The following is a 25,783-nucleotide window of genomic DNA, read 5'->3' on the forward strand; positions in this document are numbered from 1 at the left end:
TAGAATGCGGATTTCCGAGGACATGGCCCTGGATAGGAAAGTCTAGAGGTCTAGTATCAGGATTGCAGGATAGGGGCGTCTAGAATTTTTCGTACTTCTGTCCCGGGGCTGGGGGGTGGGTTTGGTANACGTTCTGGTCCCGGGCGTGGGGGGCGGGGGGGGGTTTTGGGTAGGGCTCTCCATAGATGATCTGTGTATTGTATTGTGCCCCCTTATGGTAGTTACTGGTCGATATATTTACATGCCATTTTATTTATGGTTTATGTTTAGATAATTAATTATGTGATTTCTGCTGGAGTTACTAATGCTCTTTTGCTTTTTGTTTTTTGTTTTTGTTTTCCTTTTCCTTTTCCTTTTCCTGAGCCGAGGGTCGATTGGAAACAGCCTCTCTGCCCTTTCGGGTAGGGGTAAGGCCTGTGTACGTATTACCCTCCCCAGACCCCACCTTGTGGGACTATACTGGATAGTTGTTGTTGTTGTTGTTTTCATTCTTAAGTCAGTAATTAGTACATACAAATAATGAATAAATGCTTTCAAAACCACTTTCCCCAAAAATTCAACATGCACAACCAGTGTAACAATACTGTATTATAGATAGAAAAATTATAAAAAAAGTAAACTAGAAAAGTTACATAAAGAGAATAAAAAGGTTTGTCACAAGGAAAAGTGGCCAAGTTGAGGTAAAAAAGAAGTTGAAGACTACAATTAAATACCTCGCATTTGGACATGTGTTCTATGTGCAAAAAGCATATATAATAGGAAAAAACAGTTTTATGATCTAACGGATCTTTCCTCTTTTTCTTTTTGGACAAATTATTTAGAAAATATTTAATTTGATAGCGGATCAGCAGCACATTTTAGTCACGTGAAATAAAAGGGAAATAAGTTGTCACCTGAACTTGTCCGCAAAAGTTATTCTACACTTAAACGTTACATGCGACCTTTTACTTTTCTATTCTTGTTTGAAATAAATTATTATCTCTAAAAATGACGTGGTAGAGAAAAAATATGTTTCGTAAAAGGCTGATTTTTAGTAGTACGAGAAGCAAAAATAACAATAGTACCTAGATCTAATTTTAGTCTAAAGTCAAATCGTAGACTCGTAGTTGTACTTTAATTGTTACAACTCCATCTTATTTTATATATATATATATATATATATATATATTAAAACTTGTGGCACGATCACTCTTGAATTCAGTTTACATCACCAGTTGAAAGCATTATCTAAGGACGTCCTTTAAATAACATGAGAGGAATCCATAATATTCTTGGGAATTTAGGAATCTATATAAAATAAGCAAGATCTCATAATAAGCCTTTCTAGGTATATTAGATGCCACTGAATCGGTCCAAGAAAAATATCTCTTTATAGCGGTAGCGATCTATCGTCTTGACTTGAGACAGAACCAAATGATAATGAGTGTCAACAGTCTATAATTAGGGGTGTTCATAAAAATCCGAAAAAACGAACCAAACCAAACCGACCAAAAAAATTGATATTTTTTTGTTTGGTTTGGTTTTGGTTTTGAATTTTAAAAACCGATCAAATTTGATTTGGTTTTGGTTTTAATCTGAAAAACCCGAACCAAACCGACTATAGGAGTAGCTATTTCAAATTTATTATTACACCTATATATATGTATGTTGTTATACAAAGTTTCAAAAAATTTATGGTAAATGTTAATAGTTTGCACTTTTAATATAGTTCTTTACCTTTACATTCTAATTTGATTGGTAGTTTTCTTTTGTTTAGTGTAAGAATCCATTTCGTGTTAAAAATAACATATTTTTAATTAGGTCCTTAAATTATTCATCACTATTGATTCAATTATCATCAATATATCTTGGTAAATAATAGATTTCTCAAAGGGCAATTGATTTGATAGTGTTACATTGGAAATGTGGTCGCCGAAATATGTGTTTGGTAGTGTATCTCTTATATTTAAGAAAAAAACGATAAATAACCGAAAAAACCGAAAAACCGACATAAACCGAATCGAGAAAAACCGACTTAATTGGTTTGGTTTGGTTCTAATATTTAAAAAACCGACTTACTTGGTTTGGTTTCTTTTTAGAGAAAAACCGATCCAAACCGAACCATGAACACCCCTATCTATAATGATGTCTTGTAGGGTTGTACATAGACAGAGTTTAGAGCTGTCAAAAAGGGCTAGCCCAGTCCAATCCAGCCCAAGCCTCGTGGGCTTTTAAATTTGGGAGTTAGGACGGGCCGGCCCTCCATCTATATGGGCCTTAAAATTGCCAGCCCAGCCCAGCCCTAAGAGGGTCGCGGGCTAAGGCGGGTCGGCCCTTTAATTTGTTTAGAAAAAAAATATTTCTCCAAATATTTACATATTTTTTCGTGATATAATCTCTTGATCATATGAACGACTTCTGTTTATTTAGAGTGTACAAGAATCTTGATATTTGACAAGGAATCTCGTAATTGAAATACAAATTCTCTACATCTCTAGCTCTTCTTTTTTTAACGTTACATGAATATTTTTTAGCACTTTTCTTTCACTTTCCTTAGGCTCAGGAATTGCTTCAATAAGTATATATGTTAAGGGTTTTTATTTTAGGTTTAACATTATTTGTCGATTTCATCATTATAGCCATGAAATTTTTAAAATTCATGATATTTGCTAGTATTGTCAATTTTTTTGGGTATTAAAACTTGACCTTTTTCTATACTGAAGAGCGATTTAATAATTAATAATATATTAAAGTAACCAAACTGATCATTGTCACTTAAAATAATATTTTCTTTTGAAAAAAATATTATTGGCCACTTAAAACTTTCCTAGTTCGTTGTTAATTAAGCAAAAGAAAAATTAATCTTGTCATACTACATGCATATCTAAAATATAAATTCTAGTTGACATGAAAGGGTAAATGAGCAATCTAAGGTTGAAAAATGGGGATTATAGTTAATACATTTTTTTATTTTTTTATTTTTTTAAATATTTAAATTTGAATATAATTTTGACCCACGGGCCGGTCCAAGCCCAGCCTCGATCAAGCCTCAAGAGTCAGCGGGCTGACTTGGGCCGGGCTTATAAGCCTCGATTCTAAATCGGCTAAAAAAATCCCAACCCAGCCCTACCCAAGTAGCGGGTTGGGTTGGGCTGGCTTCACGGGCCAAGCCCATTTTGACGGCTCTAACCGGGTTGATTCGCTTTTTATCAAAGCCAAACTAAAACAACTATTTCGGTTTGGATTGGTTCGATTTTGTCGATTTTTCCAGATTTTTTAGAGTTTTTTTAGATGAATATTATTTCAATCTTACTTGGTTAAAGCTATAAATAAAGTTTGATAAGTGAATATGTTTAGTAAAAATTGAAAAAACTGACAAATATATGATCCATTAAAATATTCTTGTGGGAGAATTTTTTTAGTAACACATGATAGTTATTTTAGTCATCTAACAATAATTTTTTTTGATGTACGCTTTCAAGATTAATCGCATTTTTCGTTGATTTAACTTTTCGATTTGGTGCAATTATATATAACGTTCTTTAATCACCACTTGAAAGGGGAAGACCCTCTTCTCCTTCTGCCTGTGACATATTTGTTTTTCTAGTTCTTCTTTGGGTTCCCCTATATATCGATGTGTGTATGCTTTCGTCGAGAGAACCACAAGAAATTTTCATAAACCTAGATTTAATTCCATCGATTTAACTGTTTTCGACAGGGAAAAAAATCATAAATGAAAAAGAAGAAGGTATACAGTTAATTAGTATGAATTAACTTTAAGAAAACTATTACTACTATATATGTATCCACGAAATAATGGAAAAAGTAAAGGAAATATCTCCCGCGTGAAGACTTGTTAGGATTTACTAACTTTTCTATAAACATTAATTAAACGTGGGAATTTCCAGACAATGCTATAGCTACTGATTATTCATATTTCATTACAAAAGTCTTCCTAGCACTCGGACAATGCAAATTTCAATCTCTACTAGTGCTTCTTCACTATACAGACAGCTAGCTTTAGGCCTAGCACTAAAAAAAGGTGTAATTGATTAGTTCTAACATATCCTTATCCAAAAGGAATGGGCCAGTATCCATCGATCTGGTGGATCTACTTTTTAGTCCAATTAATACAAATAGGGACATAATTCCACAAGAATGATACTCCCTAACAATAAGTGACCAATTTGTTTTTTTTTATTTTGGTTTAAAATAAGTGTTTATTTATATAATCAAGAAAAAATTCAATTTGTTTTTTCAAAATTACCCTTATGTACGTATCCCTAAAAAGTCATTTACTCCTCATATTTGAGAAAAGAAGTAAATGTTACTATAACTATGCTACGACATTTAATTAAGGGTAATTTGATCACACCAACTATTTTTGTCTAGAATTTAGTATTTCTTTAATGGATGTTCACAAAGTAAATTGGTCACTTATTGTGGACCGAATGAAGTAGCATATTAACCATTACCTATTATCTTGGAAAACTCCAAGGACACTTATAGCCTGTTTGGCCAAGCTTATTTTTGGGCCAAAAGTGCTTTTTTTGGCCAAAAGCACTTTTGGCAAAAAATTGAGGTGTTTGGCCAAGCTTTTGGAAGGAAAAGAAGTGCTTTTGAGGAGAAACAAAAGTAGTTTTGGAGAAGCAGAAAAAAGTAGCTTCTCTCCAAAACCACTTTTCTGAGAAGCACTTTTGAGAAAAATACACTTAGAAGCAGTTTTCAAAAGCTTGGTCAAACACTAATTACTGCTCAAAAGTGTTTTTCAAATTAATTAGCCAAACACAAACTACTTCTCACCAAAAGCACTTTTTTAAAAAGTACTTTTGAAAAAAACACTTTTCAAAATAAGCTGATTTTAGAAGCTTGGCCAAACGGGCTATTAGCTTGTTGAAAGTGGAGGCCTTTCAGATCCCCAGAAGACGTTATTTGAAATTCTCTACTTGTACACCTAGACAACGTATATAAAGTTTAACTATTACCATATTTTCTCACTTAGTGAATTATTGTAGAGGTTTTGGCCAAATCCTCTCTGCATTTTGTAAGTGCAATAGATAGTCATAGGTTATGGCTTAGATTGGTAATCTCCATTGTACTGTTGCAAGAAAAATCTGCTTAACGTCGGTCCAAATGGTCAAACCTACTTCACAATGCAGTAACAAGACACATATTCATGCGCCCCTACCAACTCTTAAAAGGGATAAAACACAAATAGTTGGCCGGATTCACATTTTATTTTTTCTAGCTGATATACATAGTTATACATATATATATTTGTGTATATCGACTATTTTTAGTTTAATCAGTTGGATAACGCCTTTTTGAACGTAGTGTGGAAGAAACATATTGGATAAGTACCCATATAGCCTCACAATTATGTTTCGTTGGGCTAGGCTTGTGTGGGCTGGGCTAGGCTTTGCTAGGCCAGCCTACATTGACAACTCTATCAGCTAACTCTCGTGGAAAATGGATAGAGTGAATGAGTTGAGGCGTGGAAACTTTTTTTTTTGGTTTCCCACCCGGTGTCCGGTACCTGCATTGGAGCCCGACTATATCCGGATTCGCGCCGCGTAGGGCCCCATTCGGGGGGAAGCGCTCCCTACCAAGGATTTTTCCATACTCAGGGCTCGAACCCGATCCACTGCACCACATCCTTTGGTGATAAAGAATAGGCGTGGATCCTTAGAAACAATGAGGAAATGCTTAAATTGGAGAAGGATGAGGAATTTCTTGTGTATGCATCTCCAAATCCTGGTGTCCAATATGCCCCTTGAATTTGTTCAATTTTATTGGATGTCCTCAAATTGAAGTACTAAGGATTGGTTTGGTTAAGATGTTAGTTATGCGGGATTATAATAAAGAGAGATTGTTTGTGTAATGAATAAGAATGAAGGGATCATTATATGGTGATTAATAAGTAGAAATTATTGTGCATAATTAATAATGAAGGAATTGTTACGAATGGTTTACTTACTTTGCAGGCATTTTTGTCTTTACAATACTTTTACCACGTATCTCTAAACACATGATTCTTATAAGACATTCTATCTCACATAACATAACTTCTCGCGAAACTTAATATGGGTTTTAAATGAAAAACCATACTAACTTAAGCCTGAATTGCCCTTAATGAAAGTTAACTTCAACAACTTAAGTAAAATCAAAATCGTCTACAGACTAAAGATAAAACCAAATTTGTAGAACTTTTTCCCTCAGCTGCCAGACCTGTCGTCTAGCTCGAATTTCTTGCAGACTGCAATGAGAAAAGATAATATCAGCCATGAGGAAGAACCTGTTGATATTTTGCTTAATATAAGTGCTTCATATAACAAAAGGAAATGTATTAAGCTTACAAGTAGTTCATGATCTCCCATAATCTCATCAATTAACTCTTGTAATGGCTTGTCCGCGCTGTTTTCAACTAGAGCAGCAAATACGGGATCTTCAAGCCCTGTGCGGAATCAGGAGTATGACCAGAGGCCAATGGAGCTATTATTTTCGACACAACACATATCTATATATGTGAAAACCACTAAATTTTCAATACATATTAAATTCCGAACCCATAATTCCAAAAGTACAACGAGTTTAGTGCTAAAGAACGTCAAAAAGTTGAACCCCTTAAGTTTAAAACCTAGATTTGCCTCTGAGCATGTACAAGATCATTTCAGAGGCGACATTAAACTTAAAAAGAAGTTCATAAATATATGATGAAAAGTCGATCTTATATTGTATCAGTTGAATGCTGTAAGCCTGTAACTGTCATTGCTACGGCAAGAAGATTACCATATATCAAAAGATCTAAATTTGCAAGATGTAGTGTAAAACGTTATGCCTTTGCAGATTAGCATGTTGTGCGTTCAAGTAGCAACCAAGAGAGATCCTTCCACTCGTGTTTTCGTAATAAATTTTTTACGATAATCTGATACTCCACCTAGATTTCAAGATAATGCTGTATTGAGGCCGTAAATTGTTTAGAAATACTTGATTTTCCTTTTCACACATTTTTAAGACAACTGGCGCAGAGTTCTTTCCTGCGGGCAGAAGTTTCCTTTGTTTTTAAACGAGTTTTTTTTGTCAATTTTAAGATCTCGGCTGTGAATGCAGAAAGAAACTATTTACCACTTTCTTCGAATGCGTCAATAAACATCATCATCTCCTCTCCCGTAAGGCCAGACAGGAAGCAAATTCGTGGAAGCTGTTTAGCGATCTGCATAAATGATACCTCCTCATTAGAGTAACGATGAGTCTGTTGCTTAGACATGCAATTTCCGTTTCTTATGACAGTTTATTAACTCAGGAGAAGGCACGGATAAGCATATACTAAAACAACAACAGCACGACAATTACATGATAGTTGGGGCCGGCTATATGAATACTCAATATCCTATGTCGCTCCATTTGGAGCTGCTTCATTTTGATACTCAATAGTCTGTGGTTCTTAAACAGAGGGGTCTCGACGTTTTCTACTGACATACAAATCCAATGGTAACCTAGTGCAATGATCAGTATTAAGGTCAGTAATCTTTCAGTTTGAAACACTGCTTGTTGGATTAACTGAATTGCTAGACTACAATATCTCGATATTATTTACAAAATCTCCAAGATTTTAAGCAATCATAAAACTATTTTTTATATACTACACAAGTTAAATGTTTAATAAATAACATATACAATCAGACATCTCTATAACAACATCCCTATATAACAACACTTCACTATAAAAACCAAGCTTTTCTGGAACTAATTTTCATGTTATGTTATAATATATATTCTCTATAACAGCACTTCGCTATAACATCCAAAAATATTCGAAACAAACGAGGCTGTTATAGAGAGGTTTGACTGTTAAAGGAAAACTTAAGGTGCTGTTGCTCCTAGACTGAGCATGTAAAACTAAGTTATTGTACTTTAATACATAGGGATTTTATTGTACTATTTGGGACGCTTACATGAGTTAGTGAAGAAAAACGAGCCAGAACACGCATTCCTTCAGACCTAGGGTCAGGAAGGAAAAATGCTGATATATACTCATAAGAGGCTCTAGCCTATTTCCACAGACCAAGGAGGCGGTAATATGCTTTTTTAACTTTAAAAAGTAACAAAAATTAAGCAGCATATTCACATGTTCTGCTGAACAAAATTAGGGCTTAGGTTTCGAATCATAATGTTAGCAAGCTGTATCTTCTGTTTACTATTATTCTTGGTAACCGAGAAATCCGCTGTTTGCAAGTTTCGAAACTCAGTGTATAATAGACCCGTCTTGTACCTGTCTCCACTTAAATACTATGATTGGTTCACCAGCCAGGACTCGAACTCGTGACATGTGCTTACCATACATCATGCGCTTTGCTACCTTTGCTGTTGAACCGAATCCCTGGGGGCTCTTCAGTTTACTAATTTTTTCTTCTACATACTGAAAAATGTTTGTTTCTCGAAAAACTCAAGCTCACAGCACAGCCAAACACTAGTGATATTCATCTATGATCATGTCAACGGTGGGTGCATGCAATCGTATGTGCCATTATATATAGTACTACATATAAGAAGATAATTTCATATCTCAACAGCCTTGTGAGTGCAGAAGCACAAAGATGTGTGAAAGAATTCAGTTATCTGACCTTTGAAGCATCCAAATTGGGCTGTTTTGTATTCATTGCTTCCCAAAGTGAGCGAGAAATCATGTCTTCAGTACAAAAAATGACCTGCAGCATATGTGTTTATTAAATGTAACTTCGAATTGAAATGCACAATACCATCATCTACATGAATTTTCCAGTTAAACAAAAAGAAATGCATTAAGAGCAATGAGATGTCCAGTGAAGTTTACCTGGAGGAATTCACCATCCATCTCCTTCAGAAGTTGCTGTATCTGTGACAAGATAAGCGTATCAGGATCAGTTAGGGATGCTAAGGAATATCTATGACGTGATTTCTAATTACTATGTTCTGAGTTTTTTTTCTAACAAGCATGCTGCACTGACCCCAAAGTTACTAGCGTTAAGAGGGAATCTAAGGAAGATCTAGAAGGAAAAAGCAGTTGGGAAGAGTGAGCAAATAAATTCTTCAGCATATGAAAAAGAAAATGTAGTTCATTCTCCTCGTCAGAAAGGGATATCAAATGAAAAATAATACAGACACTATATGAATATACAGTCGTCCACGTGTTAAAGTTTATAAGAATTGAAATTACCTTTGCTGCCTCGTCCACTTCAAATCCCAGCAACAACAAAGCCTGTGTAATTGGTCATCCACGAGGTGTTGATTTAACATTAAAAAATGAGCAAAGTAATACCAGAAAATCACCAAATATGTTCTAATCTTTCTAGAAATGTTTTAGCTTGAAAGGATAATATTTGAAGGCCATCCAAAAATCGGCATCAAGTATTGACTCTTATACAACATTGTATACAATCATTAAAGCAAAATATCCTTCCCTTTGACGTAACTTTTCAACTAGATCAAAAATAAATTTTAATACATCTTAGAAGACACAGAAAACTCAAAAATTTCAGAATATGGATCAGGAATGCTGTGAAATTTGAATTCTGAAAGCTGATTTCAACATTTCAAAATGAAAATATTATACACATTGTCTCTTCTATGTCCATGTTTGTGTCAATAACAAAATGATAAAATACACATAGAAATGCTACTGTAAGATAACTAACCAGAACTTACAGGTGGACCGTATTTTGGATACTCAGGATTTACAGAAACAAACTTAGAATCTTCATCAGTGATCTCAGAGGGAAGACCTGAAAAAGAGGGCATTGCGTTAGAACGAAATGGTGAACAGAAATTGCATGAACAACAAAACAGATGCCCAATAGGCAAAAGTGACTCAAATAAACAGTGGCTTCAAAACCCCATCTACGAAGTTAATGATAGGAAACAACATGAAGAAAGATAGAAACACATTTGAATACATGGATTGTCATAGCTAATTCTATTTAACCATAAATTCAGGATATAATGTGTAGATCTCTCTAGCTTTTGCACATTTAATTATAAGTTTTGCATCAAATCGCAACTCTAACAAGAGGTGGTATTAGATATAAAATTCCTCTCATACTGATAAACCTATTCTCTGTATCGAGGTGCCAATTATCAGCTGGAGTTAAATCAGAATTATATGAAACGTTCTTTAAAAAAAGTATACATTTTGAAACTCTAAGAAAAGTACATGTTGTTGTTCTTCCCTTTTTCCAAATGACTGGATTGTGTGAAAAGGTAAGTAAAAATTGTTTGGTTGACTCTCCGGAAGCAAAAATAAGAGAACCATTTGGAATAAAAAGATCTTTTTTTAACTAGAATGCTGGTTCTACCCCTACCTTTAATGTCACAATCCTATATTCTCGAACATCAGGCCTCCTATTGTAATATACCAATCATATGGAAATCAAGCGGAACTTCACTTCCTGATATAATGTGAAAGTCGTCAACTCTATTACCATTGTAATCATAACGACTATCTAGTATTTCACACTTGGCATTTACTACACCTAAACTAGGATGTTTCAGATGTTACATTAAACATGTGAACAAAATCTTCATTAAAAACAATTAAATCTAGTATGTCGTATCAGTAGCAATTTGAAACCGTTTGTACTTCTAATAAAAGGAGTTGATCATGGACTATTGGTAAGTCTGAATTGCTTCTTTTACAGATCACTAACAGCAGCCAAGGACGGAGCTAGAGTTTAGGTTACGGGTTAGGCCGACACAGTAGTTTTGATCCAAATCCTGCATTTGTCTATTGCATATGTACAAATTATTAATTTAGAACCAAATAACTTTAAAAAACCAGAATCTTGAACTTGTAAGCTTCAATCCTGCCTCCGCCTCTATGGCCGCATTAAACAAGAAGTTTGAGCACATTATTGAAGGTAGTTGGAGATAATTAAAGGTAAAAGTGGAACTTTGTATAGTGTGGAACAGCTAGTTAAAGAAATAGCATATAAAGATAACATAAACAGATTAGTTTAAATTGCTAGACACTATTAGATTTCAAAACATTTTACTCCGCTATCCTATTTTACATGACACTATATATATATATATATATATATATATATATATATATATATATACTATTTAGGGAATCAAGCTTTTTCCTTTACTATAATTGTTTCAAATGTTTCCTATAATATGTAGTTGAAGAGTACCACGTCGGTGCTTTAAGGGATGGGTGGTCTCCTTAATATGGCTTGGGCACATCTCATGAGCTAGCTTGTGGGGTTGAGTTATACCCAAGGTCCATTTAACATCCCAATTCTTGTTTTCCGATGTTGGGCGCCCATATTAATTGTCCACACACCAGATGTCCAGCCCTGGGCGTGCAGGGGGTGTGAAGAGTCCCACATCTGTGCTTTAAGGGATGGATGATCTCTTTAATATCGCTTGGACAATGCTCGAGCTAGCTTTCGGGGTTGAGTTAGACCCAAGTTCCATTTATTAGTTGTACGTTTTATGTAGTTTCCAAATAAGAAAATTTATCTCCAAAAGGTGTTGAAGCCATGTCCAAATTGAGACCAAAAATGAGATTTTCTGACCCTCCTAATCCTAACCCCATCATTCTTTATCTTATGAAGCCACAATCTTGCACTCTTAAAAATAAAAAACCAAATAAATATCAATTCTTTAACCAAAATACAAACTCAATCTCTCAAGTGGGAAAACAAAAGTGGTAACTTTCATATGAACAAGAGAACAAGAATTTAGATGCAAAAATGAAGAAGGAGAAAGACAACATAAAAGTAGACTTACCATCAGAAGCTGCTGCTATGGGAAAGTGTTGCTTAAGCCTCAAATGGTGGCCATTTTGGTCGGAGAAAAAACCTGTTATATGTGAATTCTTGATATAATTTGATATAATTGGTCGCTTATTACAGTTCAATCTACAGAAGAAGTTTCCATAGGTTAAGCTGATTGAAGAAGATGCCATCACTTATCTCTTCTGCCCTCTATATTTCTCTATCTATTTATTTACAGCTAAGTAGTAGTGCTGTTTACCGTTAAGAGCGTTATCTGTTTGCTGTTCTCTTTTTATTTTTTTTAATTTTATGACTGTTCTTTTTAAGTTTTGTGTCACACACAATTGTAAAATCTTTTTTCTGTTTCCCACCCGGCGTCTGATATCTTCGTTGGAGCCCGACTAAATATGGATTAGCGCCGGAAATATCCTAATTGGAGGCAAAGTGTTTCCTAATAAAGGCAACTCCATATTCAGGGCTCGAACCCGAAACCTCTGGTGAAGAATGAAAGAGTACTTATCATTCTACCACAACCCTTATTGATCAAAATTGTAAAATCTCTTTTTCTCTTTATAGTGAAAATTCCAATTTACAATTTCAAATAAATTGTTTGTTTTTTTGGCTCAACATAGTATAATGGCTTTTTTGACTAACCATTTTATTTAATCCTTTTTTTTTTCTTTTTTGGCTTACTCTTCTCATTTTCTAAGAATTTATTTCTAAAATAGAAGTTAAACATTACTCCCTCCGGTTCACAATAAGTGTCCAATTTACTTTTTTATTTTGGTTCAAAATAAGTGTCCAGTTATGTAATCAAGAAAAATTCAATTTGTTTTTACAAAATAACCCCTATGTACATATCCCTAAAAAGTTTTCTTACTCCTCACATTAAATGTTTAATTAGGGGTAGTTTAGTCATAGTAGGTATTTTTGTGTAGAATTTAGTATTTTCTTAATGGGCGTGTTAAAAGTAAATTGGCCACTTATTGTGAACCGGAGAGAGTATCAATTTGTATTTTCTACTTCTACCATAAATATTATTTTGAGAAGTATTTTCTACATATTTATCAATATTTAAACATTTATATTTTAGGAAGTATTGCCTATAAGTGGCATATAAGTTAGACAAATTATTTTTAGGAAGTATTAATGAGAAAATAATAAAAGTAGTCCCTTATATTTTAGAGTATGTTTGAAATAGTCCTTAAATATACTCCTAGACCAGTTATGGTCTATTAAGTTCGCCAAACGTGAGTACTTTTGATCTTCTTCATATATTTAAAAAAAACTTTATTAGATTCATCGACAATTATGGAAAAAGTAAGAATAACAAAAATTCAAATTTAGAGGTGTAAATTTTTGCAGTTTCTGCTATTCTTCTTTTTATCTATTTCTGTTTTTTAGTTTATTTTTTAAGATGTAATTTCTGCTATTTTTGTGAATTTCTTATGTTAGTTTTCCGTGTTGCAGTTTCTCAAAATTCACTTGACTTTTCTGACTTTTACGGTTAAATATTTTTTTTTCTCACAGTTTCTATTAAATATAAGGCTAGAGTTTGTTAAATATTTGGATGATGCTATAAAATAACGACTATAAAGTAAATAAACTGAAGACAAGTATAGAGAGAAACTGATATATTATTTAACTTGAAACGTATGTGCATAATAAACTGAAATCTCCTCTATTTATGGAAGAAAGCAAGATGCTACTGTAAGCTGCTATTGTACCAGATATAGATAATCTTCAATTGGGGGTAATGTTTATCCATAACGAAGTACCGAAAGGATAAGCTTATTGTACCAGGTATGGATAATCTTCTATCAAGAGTAATGTTTATCCATAACGGAGTATCGAAAGGATAAGCTTATTGTACCCGGTATGGATAATCTTCTACCGGGGGTAATATTTATCCATAGCCGAGTATCGAAGTGATAAGCTTCTTCAGGAGGCTTATTTCCAATAGAGTACTAAATAGATATACATATTTACGGCGGAGTCCCATATGGATAAACTTCTTCAGGAAGCTTATTTACAACAAGAGTACTAAATGAATATCCATAATATAATATATTTATAACACTCCCCCTTGGATGTTCATTAAAAGATAATGTGCCTCATTAAAACCTTACTAGGGAAAATCCCGTGGGTAAAAATTCTAGTGAAGGAAAAAGAGTACATATATTTAGCAATACGCATTGCTAGGTGCCTCATTAAAAACCTTATAAGGAAAACCTTGTGGGGGAAAACCTTAGTAAGGAAAAAAGAGTGCATCGCGTATTTTACTCCCCCTGATGAAAACCTTGTTTCAAATATTTGAGTTTCCGTATTCCAATCTTGTATACCATCTTCTCAAAAGTTGAAGTTGGCAAAGATTTGGTGAATAAATCTGCCGAATTGTCACTTGAACGGATTTGTTGCACATCAATGTCACCATTTTTCTGAAGATCGTGTGTGTAGAATAATTTTGAAATATGTTTCGTTCTATCTTCTTTTATAAATCTCCCCTTCAATTGGGCTATGCATGCAGCATTGTCTTCGTATAAAATTGTGGGTCTTTTCTCACATTCCAAACCACATCTTTCTTGAATAAAATGAGTTATTGATCTCAACCATACGCATTCCCTACTTGCTTCATGAATAGCTATTATCTCAACATGATTTGAAGAAGTAGCAACAATAGATTGCTTTGTGGAGCGTCATGATGTGACAGTACCTCCATATGTAAATATGTACCCGGTTTGAGATCGAGCTTTATGGGGATCAGATAAATAACATGCATCTGCATAACCAACAAGATCTGCACTATCTTTGTTAGCATAAAACAAACTCATATCAAGAGTTCCCTTTAAATATCGCAATATGCTTAATCCTGTTCCAATGTCTCTGTGTAGGAGAAGAACTATATCTTGCTAGTAAATTAACAGAAAATACTATGTCATGCCTTGTAGCATTAGCAAGATACATTAGTGCACCAATTGCACTGAGATAGGGTATTTCGGGACCAAGGAGTTCCTCATCCTCTTCTGGAGGTCGGAACAAATCCTTATTCATTTCAAGTGATCGAACAACCATTGGTGTACTCAATGGGTGCGCTTTGTCCATGTAAAAGCGTTTTAAGACCCTTTCTGTATAGGCCGATTGATGGATAAAGATCTCGTCTGCTAAATGTTCAATTTGCAGACCAAGACAAAGTTTTGTCTTTCCAAGATCTTTCATCTCAAATTCTTTCTTAAGATATTCAATTGCCTTCTGGAGCTCTTCGGGAGTTCCAACAAGATTTATGTCATCAACATAAACAGCAAGTATAACAAATTCTTAAGCCATTTTCTTTATAAAAATACATGGACAAATAACATCATTTATATAACCTTCTTTCATCAAATATTCACTGAGGCGATTATACCACATGCGCCCAGATTGCTTTAGACCGTACAAAAATCTTTGTAATCTGATTGAGTACATTTTCCGAGATTTTGGATATGCTTCATGCATTTTAAATCCTTCAGGGATTTTCATGTAAATTTCATTATCAAGTGATTCGTACAGATAAGGTGTAACCACATCCATTAGATGTATTTCAAGCCTTTCACGTAAGGCAAAACTGATGAGATATCGAAATGTTACGGCATCCATAACAGGTGAATATGTTTCTTCATAATCGACTCCAGGTCGTTGTGAGAATCCTTGTGCGACAAGGCGAGCCTTGTATCTTTCAACTTCATTTTTATCATTCCTTTTTCGCACAAGAACCTACTTATGACCAACTGGCTTTATACCGGCAGGTGTTTGGACTACTGGTCCAAAGACCTCTCTTTTAGCAAGTGACTTCAATTCCGATTGAATTGCCTCTTGCCATTTTGGCCAATCCGATCTTTGTCGATATTCTTCGACAGATCGGGGTTCAAGATCCTCACTATCTTGCATAAACTGCAACATTATATACAAAAATAGTATCCACCACTATTTCAGATCGATTTAAATTAGTCCCATCTATAGTAGAACTTACTAAAAGTTCCTTACTCGCTTGAGCTTCAGGTTCATTGATTTCTTTAGGAATCTCAGAACTCATCAGATCTTGAGTCTCTTCAGGAAATCCCTTCATAGTATCATTTTGATCATTTGTCGATTTTCTTTATCGAGGATTTGATCCTTAGAACCCAAAGGCCTACCACGCTTCAGGCATGCTTTAGGTTCACTAGCTCTCATGCTAGTAGATGGTCCTACTGGGACATCAATTCGGATAGGTACATTCTCTGCAGGAATATGTGACTTAGTTATCCTTTTCAAATCAGCAAATGCATTTGTCATTTGATTTGTTATATTCTATAAATGGATGATCTTCTGGACCTCCTGATTACATATAGGGGGTACGTGGATCAAAGTGAGATAATGATGAAATTTTCCACACAATTTCTCTTTTGGTTTCCTTTTTCTCTCCCCCTAATTGTGGGAAAATTGTTTCATCAAACCGACAATCTGCAAATTGAGCAGTAAATAAATCTCTTGTCAATGGTTCAAGATAGCGAATAATAGAGGGTGATTCAAACCCAACATATATTCCTATCCTTCTCGGTGGTCCCATCTTACTGCGCTGTGGTGGTGCTAATGGCACATATACAGCACATCCAAAAATTCGTAGATGGGCAATATTTGGTTCATGACCAAAAACTAATTATGGCGGAGAATATTTATTATAATGTGTCGGTCTGAGACGGATAAGTGATGCTGCATGCAAGATAGCATGGCACCAAACAGTAGTGGGCAATTTTGTTTTCATAAGTAGTGGTCTTGATATCAATTGCAGGCGTTTGATAAATGACTCTGCAAGGCCATTTTGAGTATGAACATAAGCTACAGGATGTTCAACTTTTATCCCAACTGATAGACAATAATCATCAAAAGCTTGAGATGAGAATTCTCCAGCATTATCAAGGCGAATAGCCTTTATAGGATAATCTGAGAATTGTGCCCTTAATCGAATTATTTGGGCTAATAGCTTTGCAAACGCCAGGTTGCGAGATGATAGTAGGCACACATGAGACCATCTTGAAGATGCATCTATTAGGACCATAAAATATCTAAATAACCCACTTGGTGGGTGAAAAGGTCCACATATATTCCCATGTATATGCTCTAAAAAGGCAGGGGATTCATTGCCAACCTTCATTGGTGATGGTCTAGTGATCATTTTGCCTTGATAACAAGCATCAAAGTCGTCATTTGTAAGAATCTTCAGGTTCTTTAATGGATGCCCACTCAAATTTTCAGTAATTCGTCTCATCATTATTGATCCAGGATGGCCCAAACGGCCATGCCAAAGCACAAAAGTATTTGAATCCGTAAACTTCTGGTTTACGATAGAGTGTGCTTCAATTGTACTAATTTTTGAATAGTATAAGCCAGAAGACAAAGTTGGTAACTTTTCTACAATGCATTTCTGGCCAGCAATATTCTTTGTTATACAAAGATATTCCATGTTCATTTCATCTATTGTCTCAACATGTACCAATTTCGGCGGATATCTCTAAAACTCAACAAGTTTCTTTGGGACTTGGAGGAGAACAATGCATTGTCTATAATAAGTTTTGTTCCCTTGGAGAGAAATATAATTGCTCTTCCAGAGCCTTCAATCAAACTTATATTACCAGAAATTGTTGAAACATTTGCTTTTTCCTTATGCAAATAAGAAAAGTATTTCTGATCCTTGAATATGGCATGAGTTGTTCCACTATCAACAACACAAATATCTTCATGATTTGTCTTCGATCCAAACATAATTTGAGAATTATCCATATTCTTCAAAATGACATAAATAAAATATATTATAGTAAACATCATTATCAAAGCATAACTTTTATTTATGTACAACAATTACATAATCATACTATCTATTACAAACAACAAAAATTAAAATATTTATATTTCTACAAATTCACTACCGACTACATGACTTGTTTCTCCTTCTGGGAGTGCAAAGTAATCAGCTACATCCAAATGCATGAATTATAAATTATCTTCAGAAATAAAATTTGCTTCAGCATTTTCCTCTGTCTTCTTCAGGGAGGCTTGATAAAGCTCAACCAGGTGCTTTGGCGTACGGCAGGTACGTGACCAGTGCCATTTTCCTCCACATCTATAGCATGCATTTTCTGCATTTGGTGCTTGCACCACTTCATGCTTTTGTTCCTTCCTTTTCCACTGCTGGTGGTGAGGAGGGTTCTTTGGTGCATTATTATTACCATGATTAGAGTTTCTTCCCCGATCACAGTCATGACCACGACTGGGGCCACGACCTCGTCCACGTTTAGCTTGGTGAAAGTTCGTCTCATTCACTTTAGGGAATGGACAAGAACCAGTAGGTCGACTTTCATGGTTTTTCATTATTAGCCCATTATGTTGCTCGGCTATAAGAAGATGTGAGATAAGTTCAGAATAATTTTAAATCCCATCTCTCGATATTGCTGCTGCAGGAGCATATTCGAGGCGTGAAAAGTGGTGAAAGTTTTCTCCAACATATCTTGATCAGTAATATTATCACCACATAATTTCAAATGGGAAATAATTCTAAACATAGCAGAATTATACTCACTTATAGATTTAAAATCTTGTAGCCTTAGACGAGTCCAATCATAACGTGCCTGTGGAAGAACGACCATCTTCAGGTGGTCATATCTATCTTTCAAATTATTCCACAGTATGACTGGATCTTTAATATTGAGATATTCCATTTTCAGGCCCTCATCAAGGTGATGGCGTAAGAATATTATTGCTTTGGCACGGTCTTGGTTTGATGCCTGATTTTTATCCTTGATGGTGTTTGCCAGATCCATCGCATCAAGATGAATTTCAGCATCAAGCACCCAAGACATGTAGCTTTTGCCCGATATATCCAGATCTACAAATTCAAGTTTAGAAAGATTTGACATTATTTAGAAAAAGAAAGTTCGTACCTCAGATACTTTCAAAGTATTTGCTCGAGATGGCAGAGTCTCGTGCTAATAACATGTTATAAAATAACGATTATAAAGTAAATAAACTAAAGACAAGTATAGAGAGAAACTGATATATTATTCAACTTCAAACTTATGTACATAATAAACTGAAATCTCCTCTATTTATAGAAGAAAGCAAGTTGCTACTGTAAGTTGTTGTGTAAGCTCCTACTGTACCAGATATAGATAATCTTCAACTGGGGGTAATGTTTATCCACAACGAAGTACCGAAAGGATAAGCTTATTGTACCAGATATGGATAATCTTCTACCGGGAGTAATGTTTATCCATAACGGAGTATCGAAAGGATAAGCTTATTGTACCCGATATGGATAATCTTCTACCGGGGGTAATGTTTATCCATAACCGAGTATCGAAGTGATAAGCTTCTTCAGGAGGCTTATTTCCAAAAGAGTACTAAATAGATAAACATATTTACGGCGGAGTCCCATATGGATAAGCTTCTTCAAGAAGCTTATTTACAACGGAATACTAAATGAACATCCATAATATAATATATTTATAACATATGAGAGTTAAATATTCACTTTTGACAAACTTATCGGGCCAAAATATTTGAGGAGTATATTCGAGGGACTACTGTAATATAGTTTGGTTTATTATAAAATTTAAGATAAAATAATAAGACTTTTGAAACTTATGGTTTTACAAGCTTAAAGCATAAATTTTTTATTTATGGGCTATGATATTTATGTGGTCATAAAGCTTTTCGCTAAGAATAAAATTGAAAAAATAAAAAGTTTAAAGTAAAATTATATTTAAATAAAAGAATATATTATTATTTTTGAAACGGACTAATGAGTAAAGCGTGACGTAGAAATCGAAACGGAGGTAAAGTACCAGTTTTTATCATTTGTTCAAGTATTGCCTATAAATAAAAATCAAATTTTATGAGCTTTGGACAGTCAAACCACGCCCAAAAAGGTAATTTGGCTTTAATAGTGTTTGTTAAGGTTATCACTTACCTGAAGGTATAGACAAAATACTGATTCTCTATAAACTTGAAAAGGATAAATAAAATAATAAAACAAATGATGGGGAAATACAGAAATAAGCTGGAGAAAACATCAATTCAGCTCACAATCTGAAGACAAATGTTGATACTTCTTTTTTCTAGTTTGATCTGTAAGTCAAATACGGCATCTTCTTTCATAATACTGTACTACCTCTATGCAGATGTAAGGAAAAGGGAAACATTTAATTGTGTTAGCATTTTTAAAATTATATATTTTTATAGGCAAAATTAGCTAAAGATTTGATTTTGAGAATTGGGTTCTTGAATCTTGGTTGGTTAATACATTTATTGACTGAACTGTGTTTGAATATTTGGATTTTGGGGAATTTGAGGTTGATTGACTTTGCATGTAATGTTGTTTTTGCTCATTCATTTCCAATTTATAGTAATTTTTGCTTACTTAACATGTATTATAGAAAAGATTATGCACACGTATAGGAAATTTAAAGAAAAAATATAGTGGCATTGTATTAGGAGGTGCACTTCACTGTCTTTAAATCTTTTTTTTTTTGCCCGGTTTGGGGCCGACTAATTTGGATTCGCATTGTGAAGTGTATTTTGGAGGTAAAGGACTCCCTACGAAAGGCGATTTCACTCTTAGGGCTCGAATCTTTGGGGGTACTTACCGAGAGGCGAAGCTAGGAAATTTATGGGCTCTGAATTTACTACAGAACCCATAGCTCGTCTTAGTTAATGGGTTCATAATTAAATATTTATACATATTTAATAAATTTCCTAGTATAAATATAATGTTTAAGCAAAAGTAACTGGGTTCGGCCGAACTCGTACACTATAGGCTAGCTCCGCCTCTGTACTTACCCACCCACCACAACCGGAAACCTCTGTATTTGGTTTCCGGCATGTGACACTGTCTATCAACTTCAAGTTGGCTATCAGTGGAAATGACCAATGTTCGAGTAAGATGTTTAATGAAAAGGAGACAATGGATTGTGTCTCCTTTTTCTATCTTTTATTTTTCTTAAGAAAATCATGTGGGACCATTGACGTTTTCCTACCTTGCGAAACAAATTTGAGTCCAGTTAGTAAAATGGAGCCCAGTTCTTGTTTCCTAGATTGTTCACAAAATAAGGAATCATGAGAAGCTGCAATTTCATGTTGATGATTTTCTTAAGAGATGAATGATAATGGATTGAGTACAGATTATGTGGTTGCTTGGTAACATTAGCTACCAAGCATTACACCCCCTTGGGGTGCGGCCCTTCCACGGACCTTGCGTGAACGCGGGATACTGTGTGCACCGGGCTGCCCTTTTTTGGTAACATTAGCTAAATCCTTAAACAGTCCATATTATCACTTTGGGCCATCTTGATTGATTTTTATTATTCAAATAAAAAGTGTGAAAAAGTGAACTTCTTTACTCTCTTTCTTCTATGGTCAAAGAACCTTTTTTTATTGGAGATGTTGTAGTTGAGCTCTAAATGGTGCTCGGAACAAGAAGGCGACATGAAGGGTCACTTTCTGAAAAAATAAATTCCTGATAGGTATGATTAGAAAAGCAATCGCATCCCAGTTGCAGATCCGTTAGGTTGCCCATCTAACAAGAACTGTTCTCTAGTCCATAGCATTATCCTGTGTAGCCTCTGAGTAAGTTAACTTAAGAAAAGGAAAATATCCATAAGAATAAACTAAATCAGGTTTGTCTTTATTTTACATATGATAATAAAAGCATTAGACTTGTTTCCCATATTCATTTGTTCGAAATGAATCCAGTGGACCTTAGATGCCGGTTGAGCAAGCAGTGGCAATGATTCTGAAATAAATACAGTTTTTATTATCATTTAACTTGTCATAGAGTCCATAAATGCAGCTCAAAAAGAACTTCACAGAAATTTACTTCTCCTGCCTAGAAAAATATTACTTTTAATGTGTTACATTTATTGCCTATTGCTGGTTAGACAAAAAATATCGGCCTCCTATCTGGTTTGTGGTAGAACAAACGCATGACACTTGAACCAATATATACAAATATCTCAATGACAGATAGAATCATAAAAATAGCAAATCCAGTGACATAAGCTAAGATTGCGAGGAAAGATTATAATGTAACTGGTTTTTACTTTGATATCTCAAACAAGCATACGATGAAATCGAGAAGCATTTCCTACTTTTTACCCTTTAATCTTTAAAGTTGTTGTTTTCTGGATTTTTTGAATTGTGAAATACCTCTGGGGTAATGGGCTTCAGCATTCAAATTAATCTTTTAAACCACTGAACTAAAATTGCCGGCTGGCTGTGCTTCTTCTTAAGTTTCTGATTATGTCAAAGTAGCATGCATCACGAAGTATTTGATATTGAGGAATCTGGTCAAATATTACACATAACACCAGTTTGTACATAATGTACTTAGTTCAATTGTTAGGAAGGATGGTGATGAGGGTTCTCCTTTCTCTCTATCTTTCCTGAGCCGAGGGTCTTCCAGAAACATCCTCTCTACCTTCTTCAGGTAGGGGTAAAGTCTGCGTACATTCTAACCTCCCCAGACGGCCAGACCCCACTAGTGTGATTATACTGGGTTGTTGTTGTTGATGGTGATGAGGGTTGTTATATGTGTTGTCTAAACTAAGGTTGTTATGCTTTTGTTGCTTATGAATTGGTGTCAATGTTTTCCTGAGAATGCTGTGTTTAAACTAATTAGCTTTGTTTATTGTAAGTTCAACTTATACCTGTCTAATTGTTTTCTCACACCATTAGTGATGATGAATATTTGGCCTTCAAGAAAATGCATGAATTTTCCACAGTGGATGGCTTTGTAGAGATAACCAAATCCTTGGCCGACATGATAAATTTCATTGCAAACGAGCCTGCGGCAGGGCTTATCTACATTCAACAGCATACCCAAAAAGCAGTGCCTAACCTTATTAATCTCAATAACAATGTTGAGGAGAAATCTCGTCAAGTGACTTTGCACACAGCGGATTCAGAAGATTCTATCATCATTGTCAGGTCAATGAAAGAGTCTGGCTTTCCAATTGCTAATGAAATGATTAAAGATCTCAGACATTCTCTAGCTGTCATGTCCAAGAAGCAGCCAAAAAGAGGATTTATAAGTAGATCAAGTTCAAGTTTCCGGATAGGGAGAACTATCTCTTGGAATCCTGCTACTTGGGGTCATAATACAGGTCCAGAACAAGACGGTGAGAGGAATGCTGGTTATATTTCAAATATTTTCAGGTCGACAAAAGAAAAAGCTAGTAGCTTCAAGTGGCCTCAGTTTGAGTCCATAGAATCTAAACCAGCCAAGAATGAAGTATCTTTATCTAACAAAGATGAGCAATCTGTGACCTGTTCTAATGATGTGCTGTCAAAGCCAGACGCCAGCTCTTGCTCGAGGGGACAAAGATGAAAAGTTTTCGTTGGCAAGTCAAACTGCCGATGAGCTACAAGAAGTGCAGGTAAACAAAATCATGTCCCTTGATCAAATTCTGTCTTTATCAGAAAATTAATTATGAGGAGTTTAGATTGAAGGAGAAGCAAAACTTGACGAGTGGTCGGGAGGACGGGCAATCATAATGTTGGTCCTGGAGAAGTTAATTAACAGTAAAGGGCTTTCGCTTGATATAGCTTTGAACCTGAAACAATTCTTTGATGAATCTTTGTTCTAAAACAGAGAGATTATCATAGTGTTCGAAAGAGAAGGGAAAAAGAAGCTTGAATCTACAATTTATTCTAATTGTCTTTGTACCTTGAGGAATCTATCTTTGTAAATTGCTTTTAGTAAATTGCCTTTTCAAAAATAAATTGCTTTTAGTTTATTCTCTGGATCGTTGTTTGACTGTCAGCTTCATAGTTCAATATGATAAGAAGAACCCTAAATCCATAAGCAGCTTATGCCATTAATCAATACTCTTACCCATGTAGGGGTAAGGTCTGCGCACACATTATCCTCCCCAGACTCTACTTGTGGGATTACACTGGGTTTGTTATTGTTGTAATCTCAAGGGATTGGCCCTGATATATAACTTGCTTATAGAAACTTAGCATTTCCACACAAGTAGCTGCAATATGTACAATTTTACACATCATATTTTCTTGAAGTATATAGGAGCAGTTCAACGAACAGGAGTTCCTTTTGCATGTGACCTTACTTTAACTTGCATCTAAGGTCACTAGAATTCCAATTTATATTGCATATTTTCCACTGCAATGAACTGCTACTCCATCCAACTTATGTCACCAAAGGGTGATCTTTTAACTTGATTTATCAAGATTTATTATATATCGGCATCAAACAATTGGTGTAACATGTGCAACCATATGGTTGTGGCACGAATTACTCTTGTGCGCCTACGTTATTCAGTTGTGCAAGCCCGCCTCTTATGTTGTGGAAGAATTGAGCTTATTCCCAGCTGGTTATTGGAAGCTAGCAATTGGTTGTAGCATTTAGTCCCGCAACTAGAAAAGGATTGCTTCGGGGTAACTATGGTATGACTTAATGTCAAGCAGCCGATGTTGCAGCCTTTGATCAGTAAATTATTTAAAACCATATGTCATTTGAAGAACTAAGGGAAGAGATATTGGGATATTATACAATTTTTTTTAAGTTAAAAAAGAGTTTAATTTTACAATATCAAATTAAATTCCTCCGTTATAACAAGTAATTTATCTTATTTCTAAGATTACAATTTACAAATCTCACTTTTTAACAGGGATACCCGTCGATATCTTTAGGGTGATTTAGTAGTACAAAAAAGACCTAATGTTGTAAAAATATGGTATCTGTACATTTTATGGATCGATATTGCTTTCAGTTCACTAATTTCGTTTCCCCTCACTCGGACAAGAGAGAGAGCTTCACCAAGAAATTGGCACCACCTCACAATTCCAGAATTCCTACACTAACTTCCTAAGACTGATATATACAAGGGGATTACAAGGCCAAAGAATGCCTCAAAGATATAAATCAGTGGAGTTCTTGCTTCCACTGGTTTTAACCCACTGATAGAGATATGTAATATGTACAGCGCTTGAAGACGATGAGTAGGGAGCAAATAAGTTGAGCTGAAGATAGCATCCTTAGCTGCTGCTAAGCATTGTCACCTATAACTAAATCCCAATTACCTGCAAGCCACAACATCAACGTCGAAAATCAGATCTATGTTAACTGTAAGTTTTTCGCACTGGCATAAATCTGGGTGCTTCTAATGCTAATTTGCTATGACAAGAACTAAGAAGAGTATAATTGTAGAATATAAAGATGCTCAACTACTGTAAGATTTTAATGAGCAAAGAGAAAAGATGGGATAAAGATAATTACCATAGAAGAGCCAAGTAATGCAAAGTTTCTACTCCCACAACATCCATGTTTTTTTTTTTACCAACAACCAGAATTTGCGCTGGGATCCGAAGCACATGTAGCTGTGGTATCTTGATAAGTATTTGATGCATGGATAGAGCCAGTACCATTAGCCAATATTATTCCTCCAACACTAGGATTCGGAGGGGTAGAACCAGTGACACCAACCCCAGACTTATCACCAATGCTTGAATTTGGAAGCACAGATCCATAACCACTACCCGGTGGTTTAGACCCAATGTTGTCATTTACGAGAATATGCGAACTTGGAGGAAGTGCAGATCCCTTATCGCAAGCTGGTAGAGACGCCAAATTCTTATTTGCCAGAGGCATAGAGCTAATGCTGCCGCCGACTACATTAGTTCTGATATCCCCAGCAGATAAAGTGGTTCCACTGCCTCTGCCAACTATTTTAGCCTTTCTGAGAAACAAGTTTAAAAGGGGGGTCCATGAAAAAACTGAAATTTCAGTCTGAAAAAGAAAAAGAAAGGATATACTAGAGGAAAGAAATAGGAAAGAGGAAGCTAAAGAGAGAGGTAACGACTCATACCTGATTATTTTTTGCTTGAGAGTGGTTGCTCTTGACTTTGCAACACCTTATTAAGCACAAAATATAAGAAAATATTAGGCTCAAGAATGATATATGCCACATCTGCAAAAAGAGAAACAGACAAAGCTGCACATGCTCCCCCCCCCCCCCCCC

The 25,783-nt window shown here is 35.1% G+C and overlaps 4 protein-coding genes across 6 annotated transcripts; 1 reads left to right on the top strand and 3 right to left on the bottom strand.

Moving 5' to 3' along the window:
* On the bottom strand, nucleotides 5,920-12,012 carry LOC109225415. The gene is made up of 8 exons (XM_019390060.1): nucleotides 11,752-12,012; nucleotides 9,664-9,740; nucleotides 9,176-9,217; nucleotides 8,813-8,854; nucleotides 8,604-8,687; nucleotides 7,105-7,192; nucleotides 6,336-6,433; nucleotides 5,920-6,235 (listed from the first exon to the last, which is right to left on the bottom strand). The coding sequence occupies exons 1-8, from the start codon at nucleotides 11,927-11,929 to the stop codon at nucleotides 6,215-6,217; spliced, it is 630 nt and encodes a 209-aa protein (XP_019245605.1). The 5' UTR covers nucleotides 11,930-12,012; the 3' UTR covers nucleotides 5,920-6,214.
* LOC109226019 lies at nucleotides 17,742-18,664 on the bottom strand. Its single transcript, XM_019390823.1, has 2 exons — nucleotides 18,328-18,664; nucleotides 17,742-18,142 (listed from the first exon to the last, which is right to left on the bottom strand). Exons 1-2 carry the CDS (start codon nucleotides 18,662-18,664, stop codon nucleotides 17,742-17,744), a joined length of 738 nt encoding a protein of 245 aa, XP_019246368.1.
* LOC109225416 lies at nucleotides 19,736-23,544 on the top strand. 3 transcript variants are annotated; one of them, XM_019390063.1, is made up of 3 exons: nucleotides 19,736-19,876; nucleotides 22,479-23,179; nucleotides 23,246-23,544. In XM_019390063.1, exon 2 carries the CDS (start codon nucleotides 22,507-22,509, stop codon nucleotides 23,128-23,130), a length of 624 nt encoding a protein of 207 aa, XP_019245608.1. In that variant the 5' UTR covers nucleotides 19,736-19,876; nucleotides 22,479-22,506; the 3' UTR covers nucleotides 23,131-23,179; nucleotides 23,246-23,544. The 3 variants fall into 3 exon arrangements, with proteins under 3 accessions (XP_019245608.1, XP_019245609.1, XP_019245607.1); XM_019390064.1 differs by having other exon boundaries at nucleotides 22,504-23,179; XM_019390062.1 differs by having other exon boundaries at nucleotides 22,526-23,179.
* Nucleotides 24,420-25,676, bottom strand: LOC109226297 (the record flags this gene model as incomplete). Its single annotated transcript, XM_019391083.1, is given in 3 exon segments — nucleotides 24,420-24,845; nucleotides 25,042-25,501; nucleotides 25,631-25,676. Coding segments are annotated over 2 exon segments (449 nt in total), but the record flags the coding sequence as incomplete, so codon positions are not given.

This window comes from Nicotiana attenuata, chromosome 5 (assembly GCF_001879085.1).
Source record: "Nicotiana attenuata strain UT chromosome 5, NIATTr2, whole genome shotgun sequence".
Taxonomy (NCBI): Eukaryota; Viridiplantae; Streptophyta; class Magnoliopsida; order Solanales; family Solanaceae; genus Nicotiana; species Nicotiana attenuata.